General features: G+C 47.2%; 1 protein-coding gene across 1 annotated transcript in view; it reads left to right on the forward strand.

Moving 5' to 3' along the window:
• The window catches only part of EHD4 (EH domain containing 4), a 92,799-nt gene that overhangs the window by 53,243 nt on the left and 14,148 nt on the right, over nt 1-25,408 (forward strand). The window contains exon 4 of the mRNA XM_036845159.1: nt 19,039-19,451. Coding sequence (XP_036701054.1) covers nt 19,039-19,451 — 413 coding nt within the window. The remainder of the gene's footprint in view (nt 1-19,038; nt 19,452-25,408) is intronic.

A 25,408-nucleotide genomic window follows, 5' to 3' on the forward strand; every position in this document is an offset into this window, starting at 1 on the left:
TAGAGTGCAGGCTCCGTTGTAGCACACGGGCTTAGTTGCTCCATGGCATGTGGGATCTTCCCGGACCAGGGCTAGAACCCGTGTCCCCTGCATTGGCAGGCGGATTCTTAACCACTGTGCCACCCGGAAAGCCCGAGTTTTAACATTCTTTATATGTTCTATGTACTAGTCAAATATATGACTTGCAAATATTTTGTCTCATTTTTTGGGTTGTCTTTTCACTTTCTTTATGGTCTAGCCTGAAGCATTAGAAGTTCTTAATTTTAATGAAGTCTAATTTATCTGCTTAAATTTTTGCCACTTGTGCTTTTGTCCTAACCCAAGCTCATGAAAATTTACTCCTATATTTTTCTAAGAGGTTTATAGTTTTAGCACTTACATTTAGGTCATTGATCCATTTTAAGTTAATTTTTGTATATGGTGTGACTTTAGGGCCCACCTTCATTCTTTCGCATGTGTGTATCTAGTTGTCCTGGCACCATTTGTTAAAAAGACAGTACTTTCCCCATTGTATTGTCTTGGCACCCTTATTGAAAACCAGTTGGCTATAAATGTGGAGGTTTATTCCTGGACTCTAAATTCTATTTCATTGATCTGTATGTCTGACCTTATGATGCAGCTCTTCTTGATCAGTGACTCCATGTAAATGCGTGAGTTCATCAACCCGCAAGGTCAGGGCCGTACAGGATGAGGTGAGGATAAAGTGAGCTGATGTGACATCTTGTCACAGTACCTGTCTGGTGCACAGTCAAGGGAAAGATAACCTGGCTGCCCTAACTATTGTTATTCTCCTCGAGACAATGGAAAGAGGTTGCAAGAACGGGAAGATGTGTGAGCTCAGAGCCCTTTGGAGGAATGTGAGTCATGCCTGTGGCTGGAGTGTGTGCATGTGGCGGGTGGACGCACACGTCAGGAGACTGGATTTATCCTGGAGGCTGCGTGGAATACTGAGGAGTATGAGGTAGAGGATGACATGGTAGAGAATTCTGTAGGAATTCTGTAGGGTAGAACTTATGTCCACAGGCTCGGATCATGAAGCCATTTTTATATTTAGAGCTTGAGCTCAATGACTTGTCTCTGAGCTTTGTTTGAATTTGGCAACAACAGAAAAGGGTGCATCCCCAGCGCCTGGGGCTGACTGCTGATGAATTTGTTGGCAGACCCTGTTTTCTGGCCAGAGCTAAGGCCAGTCTGAGGTTGGGTTGTGAGGTCCTGGACATCACTCGCTTCTTGGGCCTCCAACAGGAAATCCTGGTTTCTTTTTGTTTCGGGGAAGTTTGCTGACAAACACATTCAGGCTCCTTTTCCGCCGGTGCCACAGGAAATTCCACACCATGAGTGTGTCTGCTTCTGCCCCTCCTGTGAGCGCGTCATGACCGTGACTCAGAATGGCATTTGCCAAGCCCTGGAAGATGTTTTTAGTTTTTGTTAATACCTTAAATGCATACTCGATCGTGAGAAATGACTGCTTCTACCCAAACTTTAAACCTACCTGGACTTTTAAATGAAAAACGATTTTTTTTTTTTAATTGGAGAAAGAGTCCTTCTCTTACTTCCCATAGAGAGCAGCTTATGATCATAAAACATTTCATAGACATTGGGATACAGAGATTAATCAGAGAAAAGGTTTGCTCCTTACTCTTTTGAGTGCTAATAATATAGCTGACACTTACACGGTGCATTGTTAAGTGTTTTCCATATATTATTAACTCATTTGCTCCTTACAAAAGCTGTGTGAGGTAGGAACTGCTCTCCCATTCTATAGGAGAGAAGACTGAGACACAAAGAAGTTAAGTCCACAGTCCTATAGCTAGCGTGGTAGCCAGTCTCCAAAGACGCCTCTTGCTCCCACCACTGCCAACCATGAACCATGCCTTCCAGTATTCATGCCCTTGAATCTGGGATGGTCTCTGGCTCACTTTTTGATCAGTAGAATTCAGCAGAAGTGATGCTGTATAACTTCCCACGTCTAAGTCATAAGAAGCCCTGAAGGTTCCAGCTGGAGCTTTTGGCATGTTTATTCTCGGGAAGCCAACCACTATTTTAAAAGTCCAGTTGCCCTGAGACCACCATACTGTGAGGGAAGCCCAAGCTAGTCACATGGGGCAGCCGAGAGGCTCAGGCAGCCTCCGACTGGCCCAGCTGAGATAGGAGCAAAGCCATGGAGGACCAGCTCAGTTGAGCCTTAAGATGATTCCAGCCCCAACTGCCACCTGACTTTCACCTCATGGCAGACCCCAATCGAGACCCACCCAGCTGAGCCCAGTCAACGCTCAGACGGGATGTTAACCACAAGAGGCAATGACATAAACACCCCTGCCCGTCTGTCTGTCTGTCTGTCTCTCTGTCTCTCTGTCTCTCTCTCTGTCTCTGTCTCTCTCTCTCTCTCTCTCACACACACACACACACACACACACACACTGAAAAGACAGCACTGGGGAAAGGTACCACGTGGGGCACATTTCCACATAACTGACACTTCTCCCCTACACACACCAAACCTCCTGGGTTTTTTTCCTTTAGTGGTTTTTGGTAGTAGTCTTTGGGAAAGATAGTACACGCTGCCTGCATTCTCATTCCAAGGGTAGTGGGGGACTTCCCTGGTGGCGCAGTAGTTAAGAATCCGCCTGCCAATGCAGGGGACACGGGTTCGAGCCCTGGTCCGGGAAGATCCCACATGCCGCGGAGCAACTAAGCCCATGAGCCACAACTACTCAGCCTGCGCTCTAGAGCCCGCGAGCCACAACTACTGAGCCCGTGTGCCACAGCTACTAAAGCCCGTGCACCTAGAGCTTGTGCTCTGCGACAAGAGAAGCCACCACAATGAGAAGCACGCGCACCGCAATGAAAGAGTAGCCCCTGCTCGCCGCAACTAGAGAAAGTCCGCATGCAGCAACGAAGACCCAACACAGCCAAATAAATAAATTAAATCCTTTAAAAAAAAAAAAAAAAGGGTAGTGGGAAGAGGAAGAAGCTTCCTTACATTGAATGTCCACCCTGCACCGTGCTCTGCTAGGTCCTCTTGGTCCATTGCTCATGCACATACCATGTGTCAGGTACCAGGCGCTTTAGTGTTAACAGCACCAAGATAGACCCTATTGCTGCTTTCTGAAACATACGGGGGTGGAGGGGGGGTTGAGGTAGATGGATGAGCTAAAATGCAGAACAAATGAAGTTGACACAAAAACTTGAAGGAAACAATTGCAGAGTCCCACAGCAAGCGTAGTCCTTCTTCCTTTTTTTTTTTTTTTTGGATCCTAGTTCCCCGACCAGGGATTGACCCCGTGCACCCTCTGCAGTGGAAGCACTGCGTAGTCTTAACCACTGGACCTCCAGGGAAGTCCTGGGTGGTCCTACTTTAGATGGGTAGTGAGAGGCGGTGTCTCGGAGGAGGTGGCATTTAAGCTCAGACCTACAGAATGGAGGGGCTAGCCTGGCAGAGAGTTGGGGGAAGGGCATTGCAGGCAAAGGCCAGAGGGAGCGGGCAGGTCAGGGAAGGCTGGAGGCTGGGGAGTGGCCGGGAGGTGGTGAGCAGTGAGGTCAGGAGGGGCTGCTGGTGGGAGCTGTTGGCTTTAGGGAAGCACGTAGATTTTATTCTGAGAGGAACAGAAGGATTATCTTTTTTAACCTTCTCTTGATTGCCCAGAATTATCTCTGTGAACAGCCAGGTGTTCTCATACTGGGCAGTCACAGATCCAGCCCAGCTCTGCCACTCAGTTTCTGTGTGTTTGGTTGGTGGATGGTTGGCTTTCTCCTCTCTTGATGCCAGGCTGTCACTGTCATTTCTTCTCCTGTCATACCTGTTCTCAGTTACCGTCTCCGCTCTGCTCCCCTTCTACCCTGTGAATGATGGACTGAAGCTCTAGAGCCCTAGGCAAGATACAAAATGATTAATGATAACAACCATATTCTACCAGCCAAGTGTCACTTGGCACTATGATAACATCCTATGGGACATCCCTCATTTCACATTCCCTAATGGGCTACCTGAAGAAATGACCCCTCAAATCAAGACCCAAACATTCTCAGGCTCCAGGGAACTTGTTAATATGCTACTTCCTGGCCTCAAGCACAATTTGGGGGATCTGGAGTGAGACGCAGAAAACTGCGTGTCCAGGGGGTCTGGTGCAGGAGGTCCCCACTTTGAGGAATCTGGGGTAGCGCTGAGCCTGCCCCCTCCTATGCTCTCTGCCACCTCCAAACCAAGTGAAAGAAGAGATGATCACAAACTTGGAAAACCTACCAAAATGGACTTGAGCTGTGTCCCACGTCCCTCTCACCAGTGTGAAAGGATAGGGCGGAGGGTGTAAGTGGTCGGGGGTGGTCTTTGGGTGGGGTGAGAGGCAGCGCAGCACTGGGCCGGGATCTGTGACTGACCAACATCCTCCCAGGTGAGGGCTTTGACAGGGAGCGGAGGTAACTTTACCCCACAGTGGTGACCAGGTAATCAGGTGACTCTAGCCTCGTGAGCATCTGACAGGGACCCCTGGCCTGACGCTGCTGTCCTCTGCCTGTGCCTTCACTCCATATAGGAGCACCCCCAAACCATTCTAGACTTCTTTGGAAGTTAGGGTTTTTAGAACCTCTAGAGAAAAATAAAGAGATTTTTTTTAAAGATTCTCATTTATATTTTCAAATGTTTAATAACTTCACTGCTATAATGGGGACATTCTTGTTATATAACCTCCATCCCTAATGTTATGTATGGCAGAAGCTCTCTGCCCCACCATCACTGTGCACCCATGGGGGGCCCCCCCAGACTGGAGGGTGGGAGTGATCGATTGTAAATGCAGGATTCTAGGCGGGAGAAGAGCAGTATCATCAGAGAAACGCTGGCCTGGGACATTTTTCCATTTCCCTGGCTCTTCCACTGACCAGCTGGGTGACCCGGGCAAGTTATTCCACCTTTGTGAGCCTTAGTTTCCTCCTCTGTAAAATGGGAGGAAAAACGCTTTCCCTCACAGAGTTAGATCTGAATAATCGTGTCAATACCTAAGTGGTCCATAGGCATTAGCTCTGAAACATGCTCAGAGTGAGAGGACCCAGAGTGGACAGAGGGCAAGTTCAGGCGCCCGTGCTGGTGGAGAGGCATCTCCAGCTAGTGGACGTAGAAACGTGCTGAAAATAGCGGCGCTTTCAGGGCATCTTTGTTTTCCATCATTGTGGGCCCTGGAAGAGGCTGACCTGAGCTCAAATCTCAGCACCCCTACCTTACTGTGGGACCCTCTGAGCCTCAGTTTACACTTTTATAAAGTGAGGAAACCCCCCACCCCAGTTGTTGGAAGATAAAGTGACCTAACAGGTACAAGCCATTTGGCATACAGTCGTATTGAAGGACTGTTGGTGATGGTAGTCTTGTTCACTTCCTGGAACTGGGGTGGTCCCTGAAAGACCCACCAGGATCGCAGGGTCAGCTCGGCCAAGTGCCCCAGAATTAGCCCGGAGAGTAGATCTCACCCCCCACCACTTACATCCTCTGCCCTATCCTTTCACACTGGTGAAAGGGACATGAGACACAGCTCAAGTCCATTTTGGTAGGTTTTCCAAGTTTGTGATCATCTCTTCCTTCACTTGATTTGGAGGTGGCAGAGAGCATAGTAGACTTGACGGCAGATCTGTAGAAAGGATGCTGAGAGAATGCAGCCACGGAATGCCATTGGGGAACCTGCTTCAGAGAATGACCCAGAGGAGGTGTCCTCTCGTGGCGAGGGCCCCGGCTCTTGTCACGTTTTCAGTTCTTTTTGCCATAATCCTCTTTCTGGTATCTGGGGGTATTTCTCACATGTGCCGTGACACTTTCCTCTAGAAACCTCCAATTCACCTGGATTCTTTTTGTCTCTTTCTCAAAACCATCCCCTGTTCGAATCCAAATCATGATGCAAAGCACAAGTCAGACCATTGTTTCAGCATTTCGCCTATCTCAAGTACTCTTCGGAAGTACCACCATTTTGTGCGGATGTGTGTACATGTTGGGATGAAAAATTCAAGTGACAGAAAGTTAAATGGTGAAGAACATTTGTCCCATCCACATTCCCAGTTCCTCTCCTAGAGCAAAACCCAGTAGCAGCCTCTTGGGCTTCCTCTGAGTAAGAAGGTCCTCTGCTCACTACTCTGCACCAAGATTTTTCCACTTAGTAAATCTTGGAGCGCAGCCAGGTCAGGACTTTAGAGCTGCCTCCTTCATATTCCATCATATAGCTGTGCCAGAATTAATAGCTGGTGTCCTTTGGATGGATGACATTCAGGCGGTTTCTAATCTTTTACTGTTACAGACAGTGCCACAGAACACAGACAGTTTTGCACATACAGTGCAAGTATATACAGTCTGCACAGTCGTGTAACTGTAAGATACACTCCTAGCAGTGGCATTGCTGGATCAAAAGGAACTGTGGTCTTTTTACTGTGTTAACTGATGCCCGAATGCCCTCTCTAGAAGGTGTGCCTGTTTACATTCTCACCAACAGTACAGAAGTGCCTGTTTCCACACATCCTCCGCAATTTAGGGCATTACCGATTTTGTTTTCATCTTCGCTTTATCTTTGCATTGTCTGATAGGTGAATGGCATCTCATTATAATTCTAATTTCACTTCTCACTGTTCTTGTGGTTGAGCATCTTTTCATATTTACAAATCTTCTCAAAGCAGTTCCTTTCCGGAGATATTTGACCATTTTGAAATACTGTTGGTAACTACATGGACTTTTGTTTAATTAAATGAGTCTTTTTTTAAAATAAAGACCCCAGTGTGGGCTTACACGGTCCCCCCTGATTTGATCTGTCTTTCTATCTGTGACATAAACTCAGAAATAACTATCTTTGAGTAATGGTTCAGCTTTCAGAGTGGGTTAGCTGATAACTTAGTTGCTGGAGCTGGTGTTCATGACTGGCTATTGTCCAAATGCTCACAGAACACTCACTCAACGCTGGGAGTGTTTAAAAGGAGGAACAGGGCAGGGCAGGGGGTCGGGGTCAGAGGTCGCTTGCAAGTCATTTGTTGATCCAAAGTTGTCACCCTCTGGGTTTAACATTTCTCTGCGGAAAATTATGACTTGAAGAAACATTGTCTGTTTGCCCTTCTGAACCACGAAATGACGAGATGCATTGTCAAAGTTGAAGCCTTGTTTGTAAATACTTGGCCTCATCACACTTGGGTGGAGTGTATATACCATTGGCGTTTGCCTCAAGAAAATCCAAGTACAAACTGCCTTTGCCTGATTTATAGACATGCTGTATGAGACCTTCTTACCTGAGGTACACAAAGCCGACTTGAAAATGAGGAAGAGGCAATTTCCATGTGTGTGACACTTGATTCCTGGATTCTATTTTTTTTTTTTTAATTATTTATTTATTTATTTATTTATTTTTGGCTGTGTTGGGTCTTCGTTTCTGTGCGAGGGCTTTCTCCAGTTGCAGCGAGCAGGGGCCACTCTTCATTGCGGTGCGCGGGCCTCTCACTATCGCGGCCTCTCTTGTTGCAGAGCACAGGCTCCAGACGCGCAGGCTCAGTAGTTGTGGCTCACAGGCCTAGTTGCTCCGCGGCATGTGGGATCTTCCCAGACCAGGGCTCGAACCCGTGTCCCCTGCATTGGCAGGCGGATTCTCAACCACTGCGCCACCAGGGAAGCCCCTGGATTCTATTAATTATAGTATTAGAAGGTTGAATCTGATGACTTCTTCAGCATCGTTGAAAGTCTCAAATTCTGTGACTTTTTCTCTGGTAATTTCTTTCAGCATAGGGAGTTTGGAATTAAATGACAAGGAAATTAATCTTGCAGGGCAACTAACTGCCACTATGGAAACATGCAAGGACCTTCAGATCAGCCCAAAATGCCATAGCACATGAGTCCAGTGGAACGAATATAATAAAAAGAAATGTGTTCCTTGCTAATCTTATCCCCTAGAGTTAGTCACTGAATATTCCTGTAACCATCCAGATGGTTTTACATTCTTATGCTGGTAATGGAACTTGATGGTATCTACTATACAGGCACTAAATGGATTTTCCTGAGAATTTGACTTTTTGTTTCAGAAAAGCTTGATATTCAGAACCACCATATATATCTTTAAGATTTGAAGGAATCCATATGGATCATCTGACCCGTCTGATAGATGTAGAAACTGAGGCCATGTAAAGTGAAGTGGCTGAACCAGGCTCCAGGACATGTAGGTTTTTCCTAGTAGATTTTCACCAACTTCTCTCTCCAGCAAAGAGCCTCAAATGCCGTGTACTGTTGCTGTCTGTTTCTAGGGCTCAGACCTGCTTCTTAACCTAATTTTTAACCTGAAATGGAAAATGAAACATGAAACCCAATTTTCCCTTTGGCTTCGTCACATGACCAGAAGCACCCACGTTCGCTGTGCTAAATGTTCAGGTAGAGCCTTTCTCAGTTCCCCATCTGTCCATGGTATGCTGTGGTTTCGTGACGTGCGGGCTCTTCGGGGTCACGTGGCACCATCTGCCCCATCGTTATCTTCACAACATCCCCCAGAGGAAGGAGAGACAGGCTGTGGGGCCAGCTTGTTTATTTTAGGAGGAAACAGGCACAGAAAAGTTAATTCACAAGGTCTTCGACTGAATTCCTAAGGGAGAGGAGTGGGAAGAGGAGCTAGAGGATAAACAACACCAAGCCCATCCCAGGACAGGCTCGGTCCTTGGTTTAATTTCAAATGTGTTGTGTTCAGTGGCCAGACCACCCTCAGGCCAGGCACAGGGAGGCAGGGAACTCTGTAACTGCGGGGATATTCTTGTAGCCAGTTACATTCTCCAAGCGGTGACCATTACCGTCTGAAAACTTTGAGGGGAACACACATTGAATCTCCACCAAAAGAGGTGACCGCTGTGCAGATGTGGAGGCTGCGGTGTCCGTCCTCTCTGAGAGTCTCGTTGGCTCTGGGAAGGGGCTTAGTATCAGCTCACCCCCACGCCACCCACCCCAACTGTGTGTCTGGTCAGCTGCGAGGAGGAGAAAGCCGGCTGGAGAAGAGAGGGGAGGTGGTGGGGGGAGGCAGGAGCAGTGTCTGTACTCATTGCACACCTGCGTGTTCCCGCTGCTCTTCGGGCACAGCTGAAGGGGGGCTGCCTCTGTCCACAGCGGGGTGTGTAGCAAAGACACCACTTCACCTGCAGGGTTTCTTGAGATGGCAGTAAGCTGGAAAGCACTAGAAATCCAGACCCTAGCTGTAAACACCAGTACAGAAGGAAGGGAATGCCACCTCAATAATATTTGCTAGCCCAGTCCTGTATGGGCCAATGATTTTTTCCATGTTTATTTTTTTTATTACAAAAATAATATATGTTCATCGTAAAACACTTAAAAACTACTTTGTAAAAGATGAAAAAGAAGAAAATAAAAATCACCTCTAATCTCACCATCGTGGTGTACACACAGTGCAGTGCAGTGGATAAAATTGCAGGCTCTGGGATCAGCGTCCCTGGGTTTGAATCCTGGCTCCCCTGGGAAATAGCTGTGTGGCCTTGGGTTAAGTTTATTTTTTTTTGAGGAATAAGTCAAATTTATTGAGCATCTACTATGTTCAGTGGTAGATCCTGGGTGTAAGGTGGTAAACGGAATGAAGGGTGGTGTTTGCCCTCAGAATTTCTGTCGTATAGTCACCAAATAAATATTATAGAGAATAAGTGTTATGAAAGAAACATCACTGATGCTGGAAGAATATGTCCCAGGGAAGCTGACTTAGTGTACAGTGTTCTGCGATAGGCTTTTGGGTTCTAGACATGATGACAGTCTCATCTAGAGGACGGGCTGTGGCAGAGAACAGACCCTCTCAGGAGGTGGGGAGGTCCAGCTCCACTCGGGTGCGGGAAGGCCTCCTGGGGGGAAGTGCCCCGGAGGGATGGGTAACTGGAGATGGGAAAGAGGGAAGACGTCCCAGGCAGAAGGAAAAGTCAGAGGCAGGGAACTGCAGGACGCTTTGGAGGAGCAGCAAAGAGCCCAGTGTGGTTTCTGGGGTGGGGAGGGCAGTTTAGTATGAGAACTGTGAGAAAAGGCTGGGGAGGTAAGCTGGGGCTAGTCGCCAAGACTCTGTAGACATTTATTCTAGAAGTAATCAGGGACTCACAGTTGGGGAGATTATCTGAGTTCTGAGAAGGCGCGGGGATCATTTGAGGGCTGGATGGCAGAGGACGGAGCCCAGGGACAGGAAGGGCAGTTAAGGTCACTGCCAGCACTCTCAATGCCTGTCTGGACAGTCTGTGCTGGACAGCTGACTAGGTGCTGGAGGGACACAAAGATGGACATGACACCTCGGGGAACTCTGGGAGAGGGGCCAGTGTTACACAAACCAACACCGTAGGTGCTGGGGAAGGGGTATGAATGCCCTGCATGCAACGGAGCTGCTAGCTCTGGGAAGGGCAGGCCAGGGCCCCGCCGAAGAGGAGGCGAGGTCTGAGCAGAGTCCTGGACTGTGGCCGGCTGGGCGAGTGGCCTTGCCCACCCCAAGAAGGGCACTAGGGGCAAGGGCAAGGAGAACCTGGCCTCGGTCTGACTGTCCTCCATTATCTTGCATCCTTTTATTGACACACATTTTGTTTAAAACTCACGTACTTGGCTTTGGGAAGAAACTGAAGCATTTTTTTCTGCTGTTCTATTAAAAATATCCTGCCAAATTTGCTTCCTCAGGGTCCCCGCCCTGTGTTTACCTGAGCCAGGCGGCCACTGCTGAAACCTCAGATGCCATTTCCTGGTGGGTCTTTTCAGCAGGGATGGTGACCATGGTCTCCACAGGGCTGTGACGGAAGCCCCTGATTGGGTGGAAAGGGCCCCTTCCTTCCTGCCTCCCCCCCTTGTTCCCAGAATGTGGAGCCAGGAATGCCAAGCTGGGATCTTCCACAGGACAAAGTCTCTTTCCCAGCTCGCAAAGCTATATAGCTTTGGGGTCCTTTTGCAAAGATAGAAAGTGTATTTTTAAACAACTGGACTGATTACATCTCTGTTTTGTTCCAGACCGTTAAAAGTTCCATTGGAAAGTCTTATAGAATTGAAATGTCTATAATTGAATGATGAATTTTTAACATATATCGAGCATCACAGGGACAGTTTTATTATTGTGTCGACTCCTGTGCCCTCCACGGACACTCTTACCTGCACACATACATACACTACACCCACATGCAAGCTCACCTGCATGCGTGCACACACACACACACACGCCCAGATCTGTGTGCACCCTGGGCCTTGTTGTATTCTGCCCAGCTGGAACTGATTCTCATAAACTCAGAACATTCTCTTCCCTGAGCTGTCAGCATGAAAGGCTCTTTAATCACCTTGCCCACGAGGCAAGGCACTGTGAAATTACACGACTCTCAAAGTTTCAGTGGACAAGCCGAATTTTACATTAACCTCTGTGGTTAAGACTGTTTCGACTGTTGCTAAATCCAGCTCCGTACATGGCCAGATTTGTGACATAGTTCCCTGATGAACAGATTTCAACTTCCTGATCTACTCAGCAGTTTGTGGAGATGTATATCTTCAAACAAGTTTAGCAGCCTTGGATTTTTTCCTTTCTTTCCTTCTCCCTTTCTTTCTCCTTTTCCTTCTTCTTTCCAGCCTTCTGTCCATCCTTTCTTCCTTTCTTCTTTTCTTCTCTTTTCCTTTCTTTCTTATTTATTTATTTTTACTTTTAAAGTCAGTTTTATTGAAGTATAGTACATTATAATGCACTCACTTTAATTGTACAGCTTGTTGATTTTTGACAAATTTGCAAATTTACTCATGTACTCGTGTTTCTTGTGTAACCACCACCATCTTCAAGAAATAGAAACTTTCTGTCACCCTGAGAAGTTCCTTCTTCATTTGTGCCACTTTGCAGTCAGTCCCAGCCCCATCCTCAGCCACAGGCAACTCCTGATCTGCTCTCTGTCACTGTAGCTTAGCTTTGCCTGTCCTAGAATTTAATATAAATAGAATCGTACAGTATTTGCTCTTTGGCACCTAGCTTCTCCCACTCGGCATGTTTCTGAGATTCACTCGTGTGGCTGCATGTGTCAGTAGCTCATTCCATTTATCACTGAGTAGTAATCCACTGCATAGAGGCACCGCAGTTTATCCGTTCACCTGCCAAAGGACGTTTGGATTATTTCCAGTTTGGGGCTATTCTGGGTAAAGCTAGCAGCCTCATTTTTATGGCAGTATGTCCCTCAGCAACAGTCCCAAGCACATCCTAGGCACTTGATAATTATTAATTAATCCATTAAAAAAAATTTTGTATTTGAAATGTCTTGTTAAATTCCAAGATGTTTAGTGTATTTTCGATTTCCGGAGAGACATGTTCAAAAAGATTGTTTCAAGCAGGGAAGTTTAGGGGAATTCCCTGGTGGTCCAGTGGTTAGGACTCTGCGCTTTCACGTCCGAGGGCCTGGGTTCGATCCCTGGTCGGGGAACTAAGATCCTGTAAGGCGCGAGGCGCAGCCCAAAAAAAGAAAAGGGATTTTGAACATCTTCCCACAGAAAACATTGAGTCAGTGTAGGAAGCAGGGTAGGAAGGGCCCCCCCCACCTCAGACATTCCCGGCCCAGTTGGGAGGCACCTGTGGACTAACGGAGTACAGTTCTCTGGGGGGCTAGGGGCACGCTGCGGGAGCCCAGGAGGGCTGGAGGGCACAGTTGGGTCTCTAAGGCTGAGTCAGAGCTGTAGTGTTTCCACTCAGAAGTAGGCTCCAGGTAGACAGTGCTGTCCAGACCAAAGGCAGTCAGCTCAAAATGTAAGGACACTATGTAGGCCAAAAAAAACAGCAGCCAAGGGCACGTTCAGTCTGAGGGCCACTGGTTTTCAATGTTGTTTTAAGTGGTAGCTTCATCACAGACCTACTTAGCATAGTGTGCTGACTGTAGGGGTGACAGGGCTCTGACCGCCCTCTGTAACAAAACCTCTGGGGCACTTCATTGCTCTCCGCCCGTTGAGTACGAATGTTTGCCCTGAGCTGTCCCAGCCAGCGCAGGTGTGCACAGGCCTTTCCTAAGCCAGGGGGGAATCCTGTGGTTGGAATCATCGCTCTGTTTCAGGAATAACCCAGGGTCTTTAAGGCCAACTGGTAGAACTTGTTTCACAAGCAAGGAAAGAAAGGCCACTAGCTCTATTCGTAAAATATGAATGGTTTGTGCTCAGTAGGTATATTCTATTAGCTATTTTCTGAGCACTGATTCTCTCACTTGGCTCAAGCATCACTGCATTGTCACCTTTACCCTAATTAATTTTGTTTTCTCTATGACTGCAGACTACACCTCACCCCAGCCAGGCATCCTTCAACAAATATTTTTTGTGCCCCCGCCATGCATTGGGGACTAGATATGAGGGTTTTTTAAATAACCAGCAGATAACATCTTGGAGAGCTTTCTGGGTGCCAAGATGATTCTAAATGCTTCACATATATTAACTCCACAGCCCCATGAAGTATATGGATACTATTATTAGCCCCATTTTACAGATGAGGAAATGAGGCACAGAGAGGTTAAGTAACATGCCCAAGGTCACAGAATTAGTAAGTGATGGAGACAGATTAGATCCCAGGCAGCCTGAGTCCAAAGCCCACACTGATAATCACTGTCTTGTGCCGCCATGAGGAAGATGTGGTCCCTACGGTTAAAGAATTTATGATCTAATGAGAGAGCCCTGTATATCCATTGGATTATAATCCACTGTGTAAAGTTGTTTAGTAGGAGAATAAGCAAAGGGCTCCGGGAGCTCAGAAGAGGGAGTAACTGAGTCCACCTTTGTGAGGGAGGGGGGCAGAATTAATAATGAAAGTTTATATTTATTGAAAGTTTACTAAGTCTCAGCACTGTACTGAGCATGTTAAAAGCATTTTCTTATGCAGTCATTCAACAACCTGGTTTTACAGATGAGAAAATTGGAGCTTATAGAAGTTAAGTAACATGTCACTTAAGTTTCCCCCAGGTGTTTTGAAGAATGACGAGGATTTGGGCTAGATTGCTAGGTCCTAAGCCAGAGAAGGGCTTGCCAGGGCCTAGGCCCAGCGTGAGCAAAGATGGGGGAGCTTTCATGAATTTTAAAATCCGTCTTCAAATAAGCAGATTTAAATTCTGTGTTTCCTCAGTTCTGTGCTGTACCATCTAACCATGTATTGGTAACTTTTTAGAATAAAAAGAAACTATTTTAAGTGTGTGTTGTTTTACCGACCAGCAATAACACAGACACATCTTTGCCATCCCATGCCTTGGTCTTCATTCTAAGGCAGTGATCCTCAAACTTTACTGGGCATTACAATTGTCTGAGGAGCTTATAAAATGCTGGTCACCCTTCTCTACTTTGAAATGAAAGTGTCAGATGACAAGAGAGCAAACTCTTAAGTTTACTGAAGAACTGCATGCATAAATATTTCTAATATTATATTTTGAAGTTACTACATAGTTCATTTCCCTTGTGCCTAAAATACAATCTTTTCTATTCAGAATGATGACCAATCCTCAGTGGAAACCATATATCATTGCAGGCTTCAGTTTCATTCACCATCCTATGCTTACTAAAGCCAGGATAATGTATAAATATGTTGTAGAGGCTTTGTAAACAACTCTCATTTAGCCAAAAATAAAATTAAATCTGTATACTCTAAAAAGTAATAATAAAGTAAAATAAAATGCAAGTCACCAAGCCCAGCCCCAGGGATTCTGATTCCATGGTTCTAGGGAGAGGCTAGGAGTCTAAATTTTAACAAACCCCATACTTGATTCTGATACAAGACCAGGCTCTGAGAATCAGTGGTCTCTAGGTCCTTCTGAATAATTTTCCTTCAGCAGGCAAACTAAATAACATATCATTAAACTAGATCCTTTCTTTAAAATCAGCTGGAACAGGCTTCCCTGGGGGCGCAGTGGATAAGAATCCGCCTGCCAATGCAGGGGACACAGGTTCGTTCCCTGGCCCGGGAAGATCCCACATGCCATGGAGCAGCTAAGCCCGTGCGCCACAACTACTGAGCCTGCACTCTAGAGCCCGCGAGCCACAATTACTGAAGCCCGCGCGCCTAGAGCCCGTGCTCCGCAACAGGAGAGGCCACCGCAGTGAGAAGCCACCGCAGTGAGAATCCCACGCGCCGCAACCACGAGTAGCCCCCACTCGCCGCAACTAGAGAAAGACCGCGCACAGCATCAAAGACCCAACGCAGCCAAAAATAAATAATTAATTAATTAATTAATTTTAAAAAAAATCAGCTGGAACTTTTTGATGGACAGATATTTGGTGCCTTTCTTATATCATGAAGATATAAGAATTGAGAAGACCTATTCAGCCTTAAAATGGAAGGAAATTCTGATACCTGCTATAACATGGATGAACCTTGAGGACATTATGTTAAGTGAAATCAGCCAGTCACAAAAAGACAAATACTGTATGATTCCACTTATGTGACGTATTTAGGGCAAATTCATAAAGGCATAAAATAGAATAGTGGTTGCCAGGGGCTGGGGGAGGAGGGGATGGACACATTGTTTGGTGGGTACAGTTTCAGTTTGGGAAGATGAAAAGAGTTCTGGAGATGGATGATGGTGATAGTTGCACAACAATATGAATGCACTTAATGCCACTAAACTGTACAGTTAAAAATGATAAAATAATAACAATAACAACAACTGTATGTGGGGAAAAAATTGTGCAGACCAACCTCTCCTGGCTTTGATAATTCTTTGCTTTCTTCTGAGACACTTGGTGACTTTTTTCACCTTTGATTGTGTTGCCTAATGTGTAACAAGCAATCCTTTTTACACCTGCTTAAAGCCAAACAAAACAGTTCTACTTCCCTATACTACTTAATCTTATTAAGCTTTCAACATTACTTTAAAACAGAAGAATACAGGCATGCAGCCATTCCTCCCGAGATGAGTACTGGCTTCACTTATAGTAAACTTACATCTGGCAGTTCCGTTTACAGTAACTTTTTATTTCACTGAAGCATTAGAATGAAGTCTTTTTTAAAATAACTATTAGGAACCCAAATTTAAGTTAAAGTTTAAACACATGAGGTACTATTGAGGTCAACTGCTGAACCCAGGTGGCCCTTGGAGGAGGAGAGACGTGTCTGCATGGCTGGATTTGCACGGTGCATGCACATGGGGGAGGTGACAGCTATTGGAGTGGCAAGTTTCTTTTGGCACTGATGGTAAGAGCATCTAGAGTTCGGAAATATTCAAATGTGGGGATAGATTATTTACCAGTCGTGGTCCTTGGTAGCGAACCAAAGAAGCTGATTCTGGCTAACTTAAGCAGAAAAGGAATTTTTCAGAAAATCAGGCTGTTCACAGAATTGATGGGAAAGTTGGAGCGCTGGGCTCAAAAACTAGGTTAGGAAACCACCATCACTGTCTAAACTCAGCCACCTCTGCCAGAAATAAATTCTCATGTTCCCTGTGTCTTTGCATCATTCCCTCAAGATTCAACACCATCCTCTGGTAGGAGATGATTGTCTGATTCTAGATCACCTACCTGTACCCCAGCCTGCTAACGAGTGGGGCAAGGGTCTGTCTGCCACACCTTCAGCATCTGTGGCCCCCGAGGGACCCTCCCGCAACCCCCACCGGACAGGAAGGGCGTTCAGCAAAATACAACTCGTGTCCTCTCCAGTGTGCACTCTGGACACAGCCTTTTCTTTCATCTGTGTGTGAACCTTCAGTTACCAAGTGAGAGAGGCTTTGGGTCGGAGAGATAAGTCGATCATCCCTATTGGAAAAGTAAATCCGCAAGCAGGGCCCTCAGTGGGTGGTTGCAAAATGTCCTCCTGGTGCCCAGGGAACAGCACCATCTTTCATCTGCTGAGGATCTGCTGCCCGGGATCTGGGCTCTCTGGCACACAAGTCAGCTTCAAATGACAGAACCTGTGTTACCTTAGGAGAAGGTTTGTTCTGGCCTCAGAGGGACAGAACTCGAGTAGAATCTTGACTCTGAATATCCACATACTACTCTGTGACCCGTTCAATAGGTCTTTGATTTTCCTCTGATCTAAACTGGCTGCTGCCAGCAATGAAAATAAACTCTGGCCCACGTTCCGGGAACTACCTTTGTCCTCCTTGTCCCCGGTGGAGTCAGGGAGTGATGCAGAGAGAAAGAGAAGTGAAAAGCCTGAGCTGGCAGCATACTCACATGTGTGATGACATAAAGCCCCGCATCTGGGGGCTGTGGTTTCCTCTGGAGAGGAGGTTGAGGCTAGGGCTTGGGGAGGGGTGCACAGAGGGCTTGAGCATTTCTGAATGTTTTCTTTATTTAAATGTGTCTGAATCCAGTTTGCTTGTCCACCTACTCCCCTTATACCTGTTCTTCAATTCGTGGAAACTTTAGTCCATGGACCCCCTTTATTTCTGCCTAATAGCTCATTCTCCTTTAGACACTTTCTCGTCTACCTTAGATGCCTCACTCCCTCCATCCCCAGAGTCAACCAGAATCCCAAAACTGGTGTAACTTATTTTTTTCTGTGCTGTAGTATATATCCATAGGCTGTTGAGCGGTGCTTTGTTTTTTCCATTGTAAGTGAATGTTATCAAACTGTACATGTCCTTTTGAAACTGATTTTTTTTAAATTAATTTATTTATTTATTTATTTATTTTTGGCTGTGTTGGGTCTTCGTTTCTGTGCGAGGGCTTTCTCTAGTTGCGGCGAGCGGGGGCCACTCTTCATCGCGGTGTGCAGGCCTCTCACTGTCGCGGGCTCTCTCGTTGCGGAGCACAGGCTCCAGATGCGCAGGCTCAGTAGTTGTGGCTCACGGGCCCAGCTGCTCCGCGGCATGTGGGATCCTCCCAGACCCGGGCTCGAACCCGTGTCCCCTGCATTGGCAGGCAGGTTCTCAACCACTGCGCCACCAGCGAAGCCCGAAACTGATTTTTTACTCACCAATTTGTGAGAGATTTGCCTGTGTTGACAAGTGAAGATCTAGTTCATTCGCACTGCTATGTGGTACTTTGGTATATAAATAAACTAGACTTCAATTTTTTTAAGTATGTGAAGCAAACAAGACCAAGTGTCAAAATTTCTTAAAGGTACAAGGTGGGTATATCAGCATTCATCACATTATTCTCTAGACTGTTATATGTGTTTGGAAGTTTTCAAAATCTGAAAAAGAGGCAAGAGCACTAGAGTAGCGTCAGGAAGAATCCCATCTGGGTTCTGATTGGGCTGCACTGAGGCTCTGATTCCAGAGCTAATCAGACTGAGAATAAAAATAAACCTGTGGAACTGGCCCCTCTTGTTTGCTTCTCGAGGGACTTGCCTCCCTGGAGAAATGCCTGAAAATCTTGACCACAAGCGCAGAGGAGTGTTGATTTAGCTGCATGATTTGGAGTGCATTGGTACGTGGCCAAAGTGAACTAAACAGAATTGTCATGGGCCTAGTCGTTTTTAGAAAGAAATTGGCAAGAGACCGTTTCTCGGAATAGCTGTGAGACACAATTTTTTAAATATTTACAACATACTTAGGATATAAATAGTCCAAATGATAAATATAGGTCACAGTTTTGGCCAGGCCAACCTTTGATCTCCTTAACACTCTTAAAAACTTAAAGAGAAGGCGATTTCTCTTTTGTGGTACTTCCTGGACACCCCATGGGACTCCAAGTGGCCTCTAGGTTTTCTTCCCTCTCCAGCTCTGGAACTTTCAGAAAGGTGAGACTTTGACAGAAACTAAGAGCTTTTGACCCATGGCCTGCATTTTTACAGAGCCATTGATCAATTTTGCCATTGAGCGAAAAGACTGTACTAGGTGAAACAAGAGACTCCTGGGAGACTAAATGAAATTACATCTATGGAAGTAAGCATTGCCCAATCAAAGTGACCATGAGCTCCTCTATATCCCCTGTTTCATCCCATGGAACGGCTCCCAGGGTCCCCAGCATTAACTCGATGCATCCAGCCCAGAGGGCCCCATTTGAAATGATTTTCAGGTCATGAGGCCTCCCCTGCCTCCAGCTTGGAGCCGGGGCTCTCTCCTCGGCAGCTGCTGGAGACCCAGGTGGTTCCGAGCCCTCCCGGCAAGCGTGTCCCCTGCCGCAGCCGCCTGCACTAATGTGCCCTTCCCTCCCCACAGGGTATGACTTCTGCCAGGTCCTGCAGTGGTTTGCTGAGCGGGTGGACAGGATCATCCTGCTCTTCGATGCGCACAAACTGGACATCTCAGACGAGTTCTCAGAGGCCATCAAGGCCTTCCGGGGCCAGGACGACAAGATCCGCGTGGTGCTGAACAAGGCTGACCAAGTGGACACACAGCAGCTGATGCGCGTCTACGGGGCCCTCATGTGGTCCCTGGGCAAGGTCATCAACACTCCCGAGGTGCTGCGCGTCTACATCGGCTCCTTCTGGGCGCAGCCCCTGCAGAACACTGACAACCGCCGGCTCTTCGAGGCCGAGGCCCAGGACCTGTTCAGAGACATCCAGAGCCTTCCTCAGAAGGCGGCGGTGCGCAAACTCAATGACCTCATCAAGCGAGCGAGGCTGGCCAAGGTAAGCCGGAGACCCCCCGCGGCAGCCTCTGCAGGGGACCCTCCCCACACTCTCCTCTCTAAGTTTGAGGGAGGCTCCACTCCAGGAGCCTCAGGGGACAGGACGTGGAATGGGTTAGGAAGAGAGCCCCACGATCAGTATCCCTCTTTAGATTCTGGCTCCTAGCTCTGTGATCTTGGGCAAATGACTCAACCTTTCCAAACCTGTTTTCTAATCTGTAAAATGGAGCTAATAAGAGCACATCCCAGGGCGCTTGGGCGTGTTTAGTGCGACCTGGTTTGCAGAGTGCTTGGTGTAGTACATGGCACACAGGGAGGAATCCGTGCCCTCACCACCTGGATGCTGCTGTTATGTTAGGATGGTGGGAACGTAACCGCTGAACCAGAGAGAGGTGGCGTCGATGGGACCAGTGGGGTGCCAAGATGCCACCACCTGTCACCCTATGCCTGAGGCATAGAGCCCCGTGTCACACGTAGACACAGAGGGGCCCCAGGAGGAAGGTTGGCTCAGCCCAGCCCACCAAGTGTGCCGGTTTGGGGGCGGGGGGCGCACCACATCCCCATTCCAGGCTGTGACTTCCGCTCCCTCACCTCGTGGCTGAGCCTTTCAGCAGCCCCCGGAGTCTGTGCCCGACAGGGGTGGGCAGTAATCTGCTGACCACCCTCAAGTAGTCGATTTTGTCATGTCTCTGAAGAGAGAGGAGGATGTGACTCCTCTAAGGAAAAGTATAGAAAAAAATGGTTCTTTGAAAACTATTTGTACATTTCATAAAATCATATTCCTCTAACGCTACAAGTGCCTCCAGAGTTTACCTAGTCCTGGTGATGATCAGAAGCACCCAGGAGCTTTAAGCAAAGAATCCCCAGGCCCTGCCCCAGAGCCTCTGATGCATTTGCGTGCATGCGTATGTGCATGCGTGTGTGTGTGTGTGTGTGTGTAAAGCTCCCCACGTGATTCTGATGATCAGCCAAGTTTGGGAACCAGAGGTCTATCCTGACTCCCTAATTTTACAAGCACAAGGTAGGTTAAGTGATTTCTCCAGGGTTACCTAATCCATCAGTGACAAAGTTAGGACTGAAAGACAGCCCTCCTGCCTCTCAGTCTAGCCTTCTGCTTTGGCCCGTCCCTTCTGCTAGAACTGGTCCCCGGGCCTGCCTTTCCAAATCCACTGCTACCCTGGTCAGGAAGTGAGGTGGGCTCACTTCTCCTTCATCTGCTGGTGGCAGAGAACCCACGTCTCCTCCCACTTCCTCTTGCTGCACGGAGAGTGGCTTCTGCTGTGGCCTGGGGGCCCATGGGCCAGCCTTCTGGAGTCCACCTCATTCAGTCGGCAGCTGCTCAGCGTCCCTGGGCCGGGGCTGGGCAGCCTGGTCTGGGGGAGGAGGGGGCGCAGAACCCCCCCCTTACAGAATGGGGAGCTGTGTGTGACTGGGGTGTGGACACTGTGCTCTGAGGAGGGGGCCTCGCCGGGGCGGGATGGGGAGCGGGGAGGGCTCCACGGAGGGTGACTTCCGGGCGGGTGACCAGCCGTCCAACCCCTCCTCATGGCTCGTCATCGCCGCCCTTACGCCAGCACGCTCACAGGGCAGCATCCCGCCTATGTGGAAAGAGACGCCTCCCTGGCTGCCCAGCCCCACCCATAGTCCCTGGATCTGCTCTTTTCCTCTCTACTCAGCTCCCCACCCAGTGCGTGCTCACGCCCTCCTCCCAGGCGGCCCAGCTAATCTGCAGTCACCTGTGCTCCCGTGAGTCACTGCTGTTTTAACTTTTCTTCTCAGTACCATCTGCTTCCTTCCCGAACTACAGCCACTTTTGTTCCAGTTCTGCAAGGCTTGTAAATCCACTGATTTGCAGCTCTCCTGAAATGATTTCCCTCCCCTGCTCGTCCCGGGCCTGATGCTTGGTGGCAGGAAGTCCGTTTTTGCCCATTTAGTGACGCCCGTCCCCCCACCCCGACCCCGGCGTGTGGTCTTTCTCTCCTCCAGCTGATACAGCTGAACTTAACCTTCAGTGTACGTAGTACCCAACGTGATTTTATAACCAAGGCTGGTAAATGACGTCATAGCCTTTGCAGACTTCAAGATCTTTTAAACTATTTTTAAATGCCCATGGACATTTTTAATTTACCAGTCGGTACTGAGGGCCTAGTGACTGAAGACACAGCTATCGTTAGTCATAAAAATAAAGAGCAGAGAGCTCACTGGGGGTGCCAAGCACATGGGACTTCGCTGCCATCCTTGAGTGTTGGGCCCCGTGAAGGGGCCAGCATGGCCTGGGTTTAGAGAGGCACAGAATGCTGCTGTGTACTGGAGCCGGGAATAATGAAAGCCCTTGTGTAGAGGCGGGGGGCAGGGGCAGGGGGCGGAAAACTTGCTGAGCTTACTTCTAGGAAAAAAGCTTGTCTTTTTTTTCCTAAGAATAGTATCTGGCTTGTTCCTTTTCATAAAGGAAAATGTTTGAAGTACGGATGTTTCCAGCCTGAGCTTCTCAGTGCCAGTGTGTTCCTGGGGCAGCACCACACTGCAAAAGGGGGCAGGAAACAGTCTTGGGTGGAGAAGAAGCCGAACTCAGCACAGTGGCCTTGGCCACTAACCAATGCCATCCACTTTATACACCATCTGCAGTTTTATGTTCCATTTGTGAACTTGTTGCTGAAATGGACAAGGAGTCACCTGAGTTCTTCTCTTTGCAGTGTTTCTATTTCATAAAAAATGCTCTTTGGTTTTGGTATATTAATCTTCATCTCTCTTGATCCAGTTTTCCTTTTGTAAGCCAATCCTTCCTGAGGGTCTGATCCTGTCAATAAGTGCACAAAGTTGGGCATTCTTTTCATTTCTCACAAAAGGGAACTGAAGCTCAAAAAGGTGACATAACTTGCCCAAGGCTCCCCAGCCTGAAGTTACAAAATATAGATTCAAACTCCAGTGAGCCTAACTCCCTGGTCCGGAAGGCATTCACCTGAAATCCAGAGTGGACAACATCTGGTTGCTCCTTATTACACCCTTGCTTTCTGCATTAATCTGTCATTCTGTTTATTCTATAAAATTATCCATCCACGTAAACCCTACTGTAAGTTTAGAGGTTTGTCGAGCTGTCATTTTGAAAGCATGCAAAGGATAAGTTTTCAGATGTCACCTGACAGGTGACACATCTGAGTTGGGGTATGGAGTGTGTCTATTTATAGACCACCATAATTAGGTAGAATTTGTGGCCCATGCAGAAATAAAGCCAGAAATGCGTTGTTAATGTCCTGCCGGGTTCTGCAGTAGTCAAACTTGAGGTATCATAAAGATGACATTTTTTTAAATTTTTTTATTTATTTTTGGCTGCGTTGGGTCTTCATTGCTGTGTGCGGGCTTTCTCTAGTTGCAGTGAGCAGGGGCTACTCTTCGTTGCGGTGCACAGGCTTTTTATTGCAGTGGCTTCTCTTGTTGCAGAACACGGGCTCTAGGCACGCAGGCTTCAGTAGTTGTGGCACGAGGGCTCAGTAGTTGTGGCTCACGGGCTCTAGAGCGCAGGCTCAGTAGTTGTGGTGCACGGGCTTAGTTGCTCTGCGGCATGTGGGATCTTCCCGGACCAGGGCTCGAACCTGTGTCCCCTGCATTGGCAGGCGGATTCTTAACCACTGCACCACCAGGGAAGCCCAAGATGACATTTTAATAATATGAAAAATGGCACTCTTACTAAAGATCTCTTGAAACTTAATGATTTCCCTGCTTTTTCTATTTATATTTTTTTCCCGACTGTCTATTTCAAAGAACAGGAAACCTTTAGAGTGGGTTTTTTGGTTAGCCTCAAAGATTATATCTTATGATATCCGTAGACATCCTTCTTTGAAGGATGTCACAATCTAAGATGCCAGTCAAGTTTCATTTCATGATTTTTTAGAGTAACCTATTTGAGGAAAGCCCAAAGTAAGTTTAGAAAATAAGAATTTAGTTTTATTCAGCTATAATTAAAATAGCCAAGTTAAAGAAATAAGGTTCACACTCCAAATCACAGTAGTTTATGGGATAAGTGCACAAAGGTAAATAGCGAGGCAAGTTTACTGTAGGACCCCACCCTTTATAAGCATGCTGCCCAAGGATAGGAAAGGCTCCCACCCACTTGGAAACCTTTATTCAGTAAAAAATGAGTCACCATTTGAGGAAGGAACAACTAAAAATGAGAAAGAAAAGGAGAGGTCAGTGATTTGGGGGGTTTACTATAGTTCTATGCAATTTAGTTTCATCTTCAAAGTGTGTCCTCCTCTTAGTCACGTGTCGCGTGCAGGGGCAGCTTTCTGGTCTGTCTGCACCGCCTATTCCATCTGGGGAGAAGTTAGACATTTTGAAATTCACCACATGGACCCAGGCTAAGTTATGTAAAAATCATTCTACAATGGCTGATGACTATCCCTTTGATGCTTAGTCCTCCAGGGGGCATTTAAAAATAGCTCAGTTGGCAGCCCCAATCTACTGGGGGTGTGTCAGTACTTGTGTCCACCCAGGGGAGCCTGTCTCTTTGAAGGCCAACATCAGATGAGTGGGTAGACCCCCCTCACATGCCCTTTAAGGCTCTTCCGAATCATATGTGCTGTTGGTGCCAGCTTTGATTTCAACAGAATAACAAACCTCTAAGTGGGAGCCAATCAGCTGCATCTTGAAGCCTCACACCCTTACTACCCCATGGGTTCATCTTCTGGGTCTTTAGTTTAGGAACTGAAATTTTTATATCATAATAAACCCAATTTTAAAATGTGCTGACCCCCAGGGACTTCCCTGGTGGCACAGTTGTTAAGAATCTGCCTGCCAATGCAGGGGACACAGGTTCAATCCCTGGTCTGGGAAGATGCCACATGCCACAGAACAACTAAGCCCGTGCACCACAACTACTGAGCCTGTGTGCCACAACTACTGAAGCCTGCACACCTAGAGCCCGTGCTCCGCAACAAGAGAAACCCCCACTCACCACAACTAGATAAGGCCTGTGCGCAGCAACAAAGACCCAACGCAGCCATAAATAAATAAATAAACAAACAAACAAATATATATCTATATAAATGTGCTGATCCCCAGAGGTTAAATGTTCTATGCACGTTTCCAGCTGAGCCTGCAAAGATGCAGATCTCCATCAGGTCATATTAAACCTGGGCAACTCTAAGGTTGCCCAGTGCAGAACAATGTATCCCAGCCTGACTTCCCCCACACGGCTCCCCAGTATCCAAATTCCGTGGGCATTTCCATTCCTATTGTCCATGAGCACCTCAAGCTTCCAGCACTTGCTGCTGGGGGTTGCCCTCCAAGCCCACAGTGGAAATACCCAGTATTACTCTGTGTACATGCTTCTCAGCCTTGGATATGCAAACACTTGTCACTGGACACAGTTAATGAGATTGTGGCAGAGTGTAGATGTGAGCTATAAATCCCTGTTCATTTAAAGGGGAGTACATCTTTTTCTGCTCATTGAGTTATTAGCCCAGAAAAAAATTGACATTTTGAGCCATTTGACTTACCCTTGGTCATCACCATTTGATGAGTTGGGGCTTTTCTAGTTTTATATAAGGGAAAGAGCGAATTGAACAAGACAACAATGTTCAAACGTTCCCCAGGGTTCAGTGTCATTCACTTGTGAATGAAGAACTTGGAACCCAAATTCATCATGTTCTATTTAAATATATAGAGTTTATTCATTATTCAGTAAGGACTAAATAGCCACAAGCCTCCTCTGGCATTACTACCCCTCCAGCTATAGGTCTTTGGCCATTAGTCAATGAAAACATTTCTAGTCCCCTTTCTAGAGGACAAAGTGCATTCAAATACGTGCTCTCTCTCTATTCTCATAACCACAGCCCTGTGAGGTAAGGGCTGTAATCCCCAGGTTGTGGGTGAGCAAGCCGAGGCTGGGGAGGAGATAGCTTGCCCAGGGTTGCTCAGCGAGCGCGTGGGCAGCGGTGGCAACGCCTGACCCAGCCTTCA

This window comes from Balaenoptera musculus, chromosome 2 (assembly GCF_009873245.2).
Source record: "Balaenoptera musculus isolate JJ_BM4_2016_0621 chromosome 2, mBalMus1.pri.v3, whole genome shotgun sequence".
Taxonomy (NCBI): Eukaryota; Metazoa; Chordata; class Mammalia; order Artiodactyla; family Balaenopteridae; genus Balaenoptera; species Balaenoptera musculus.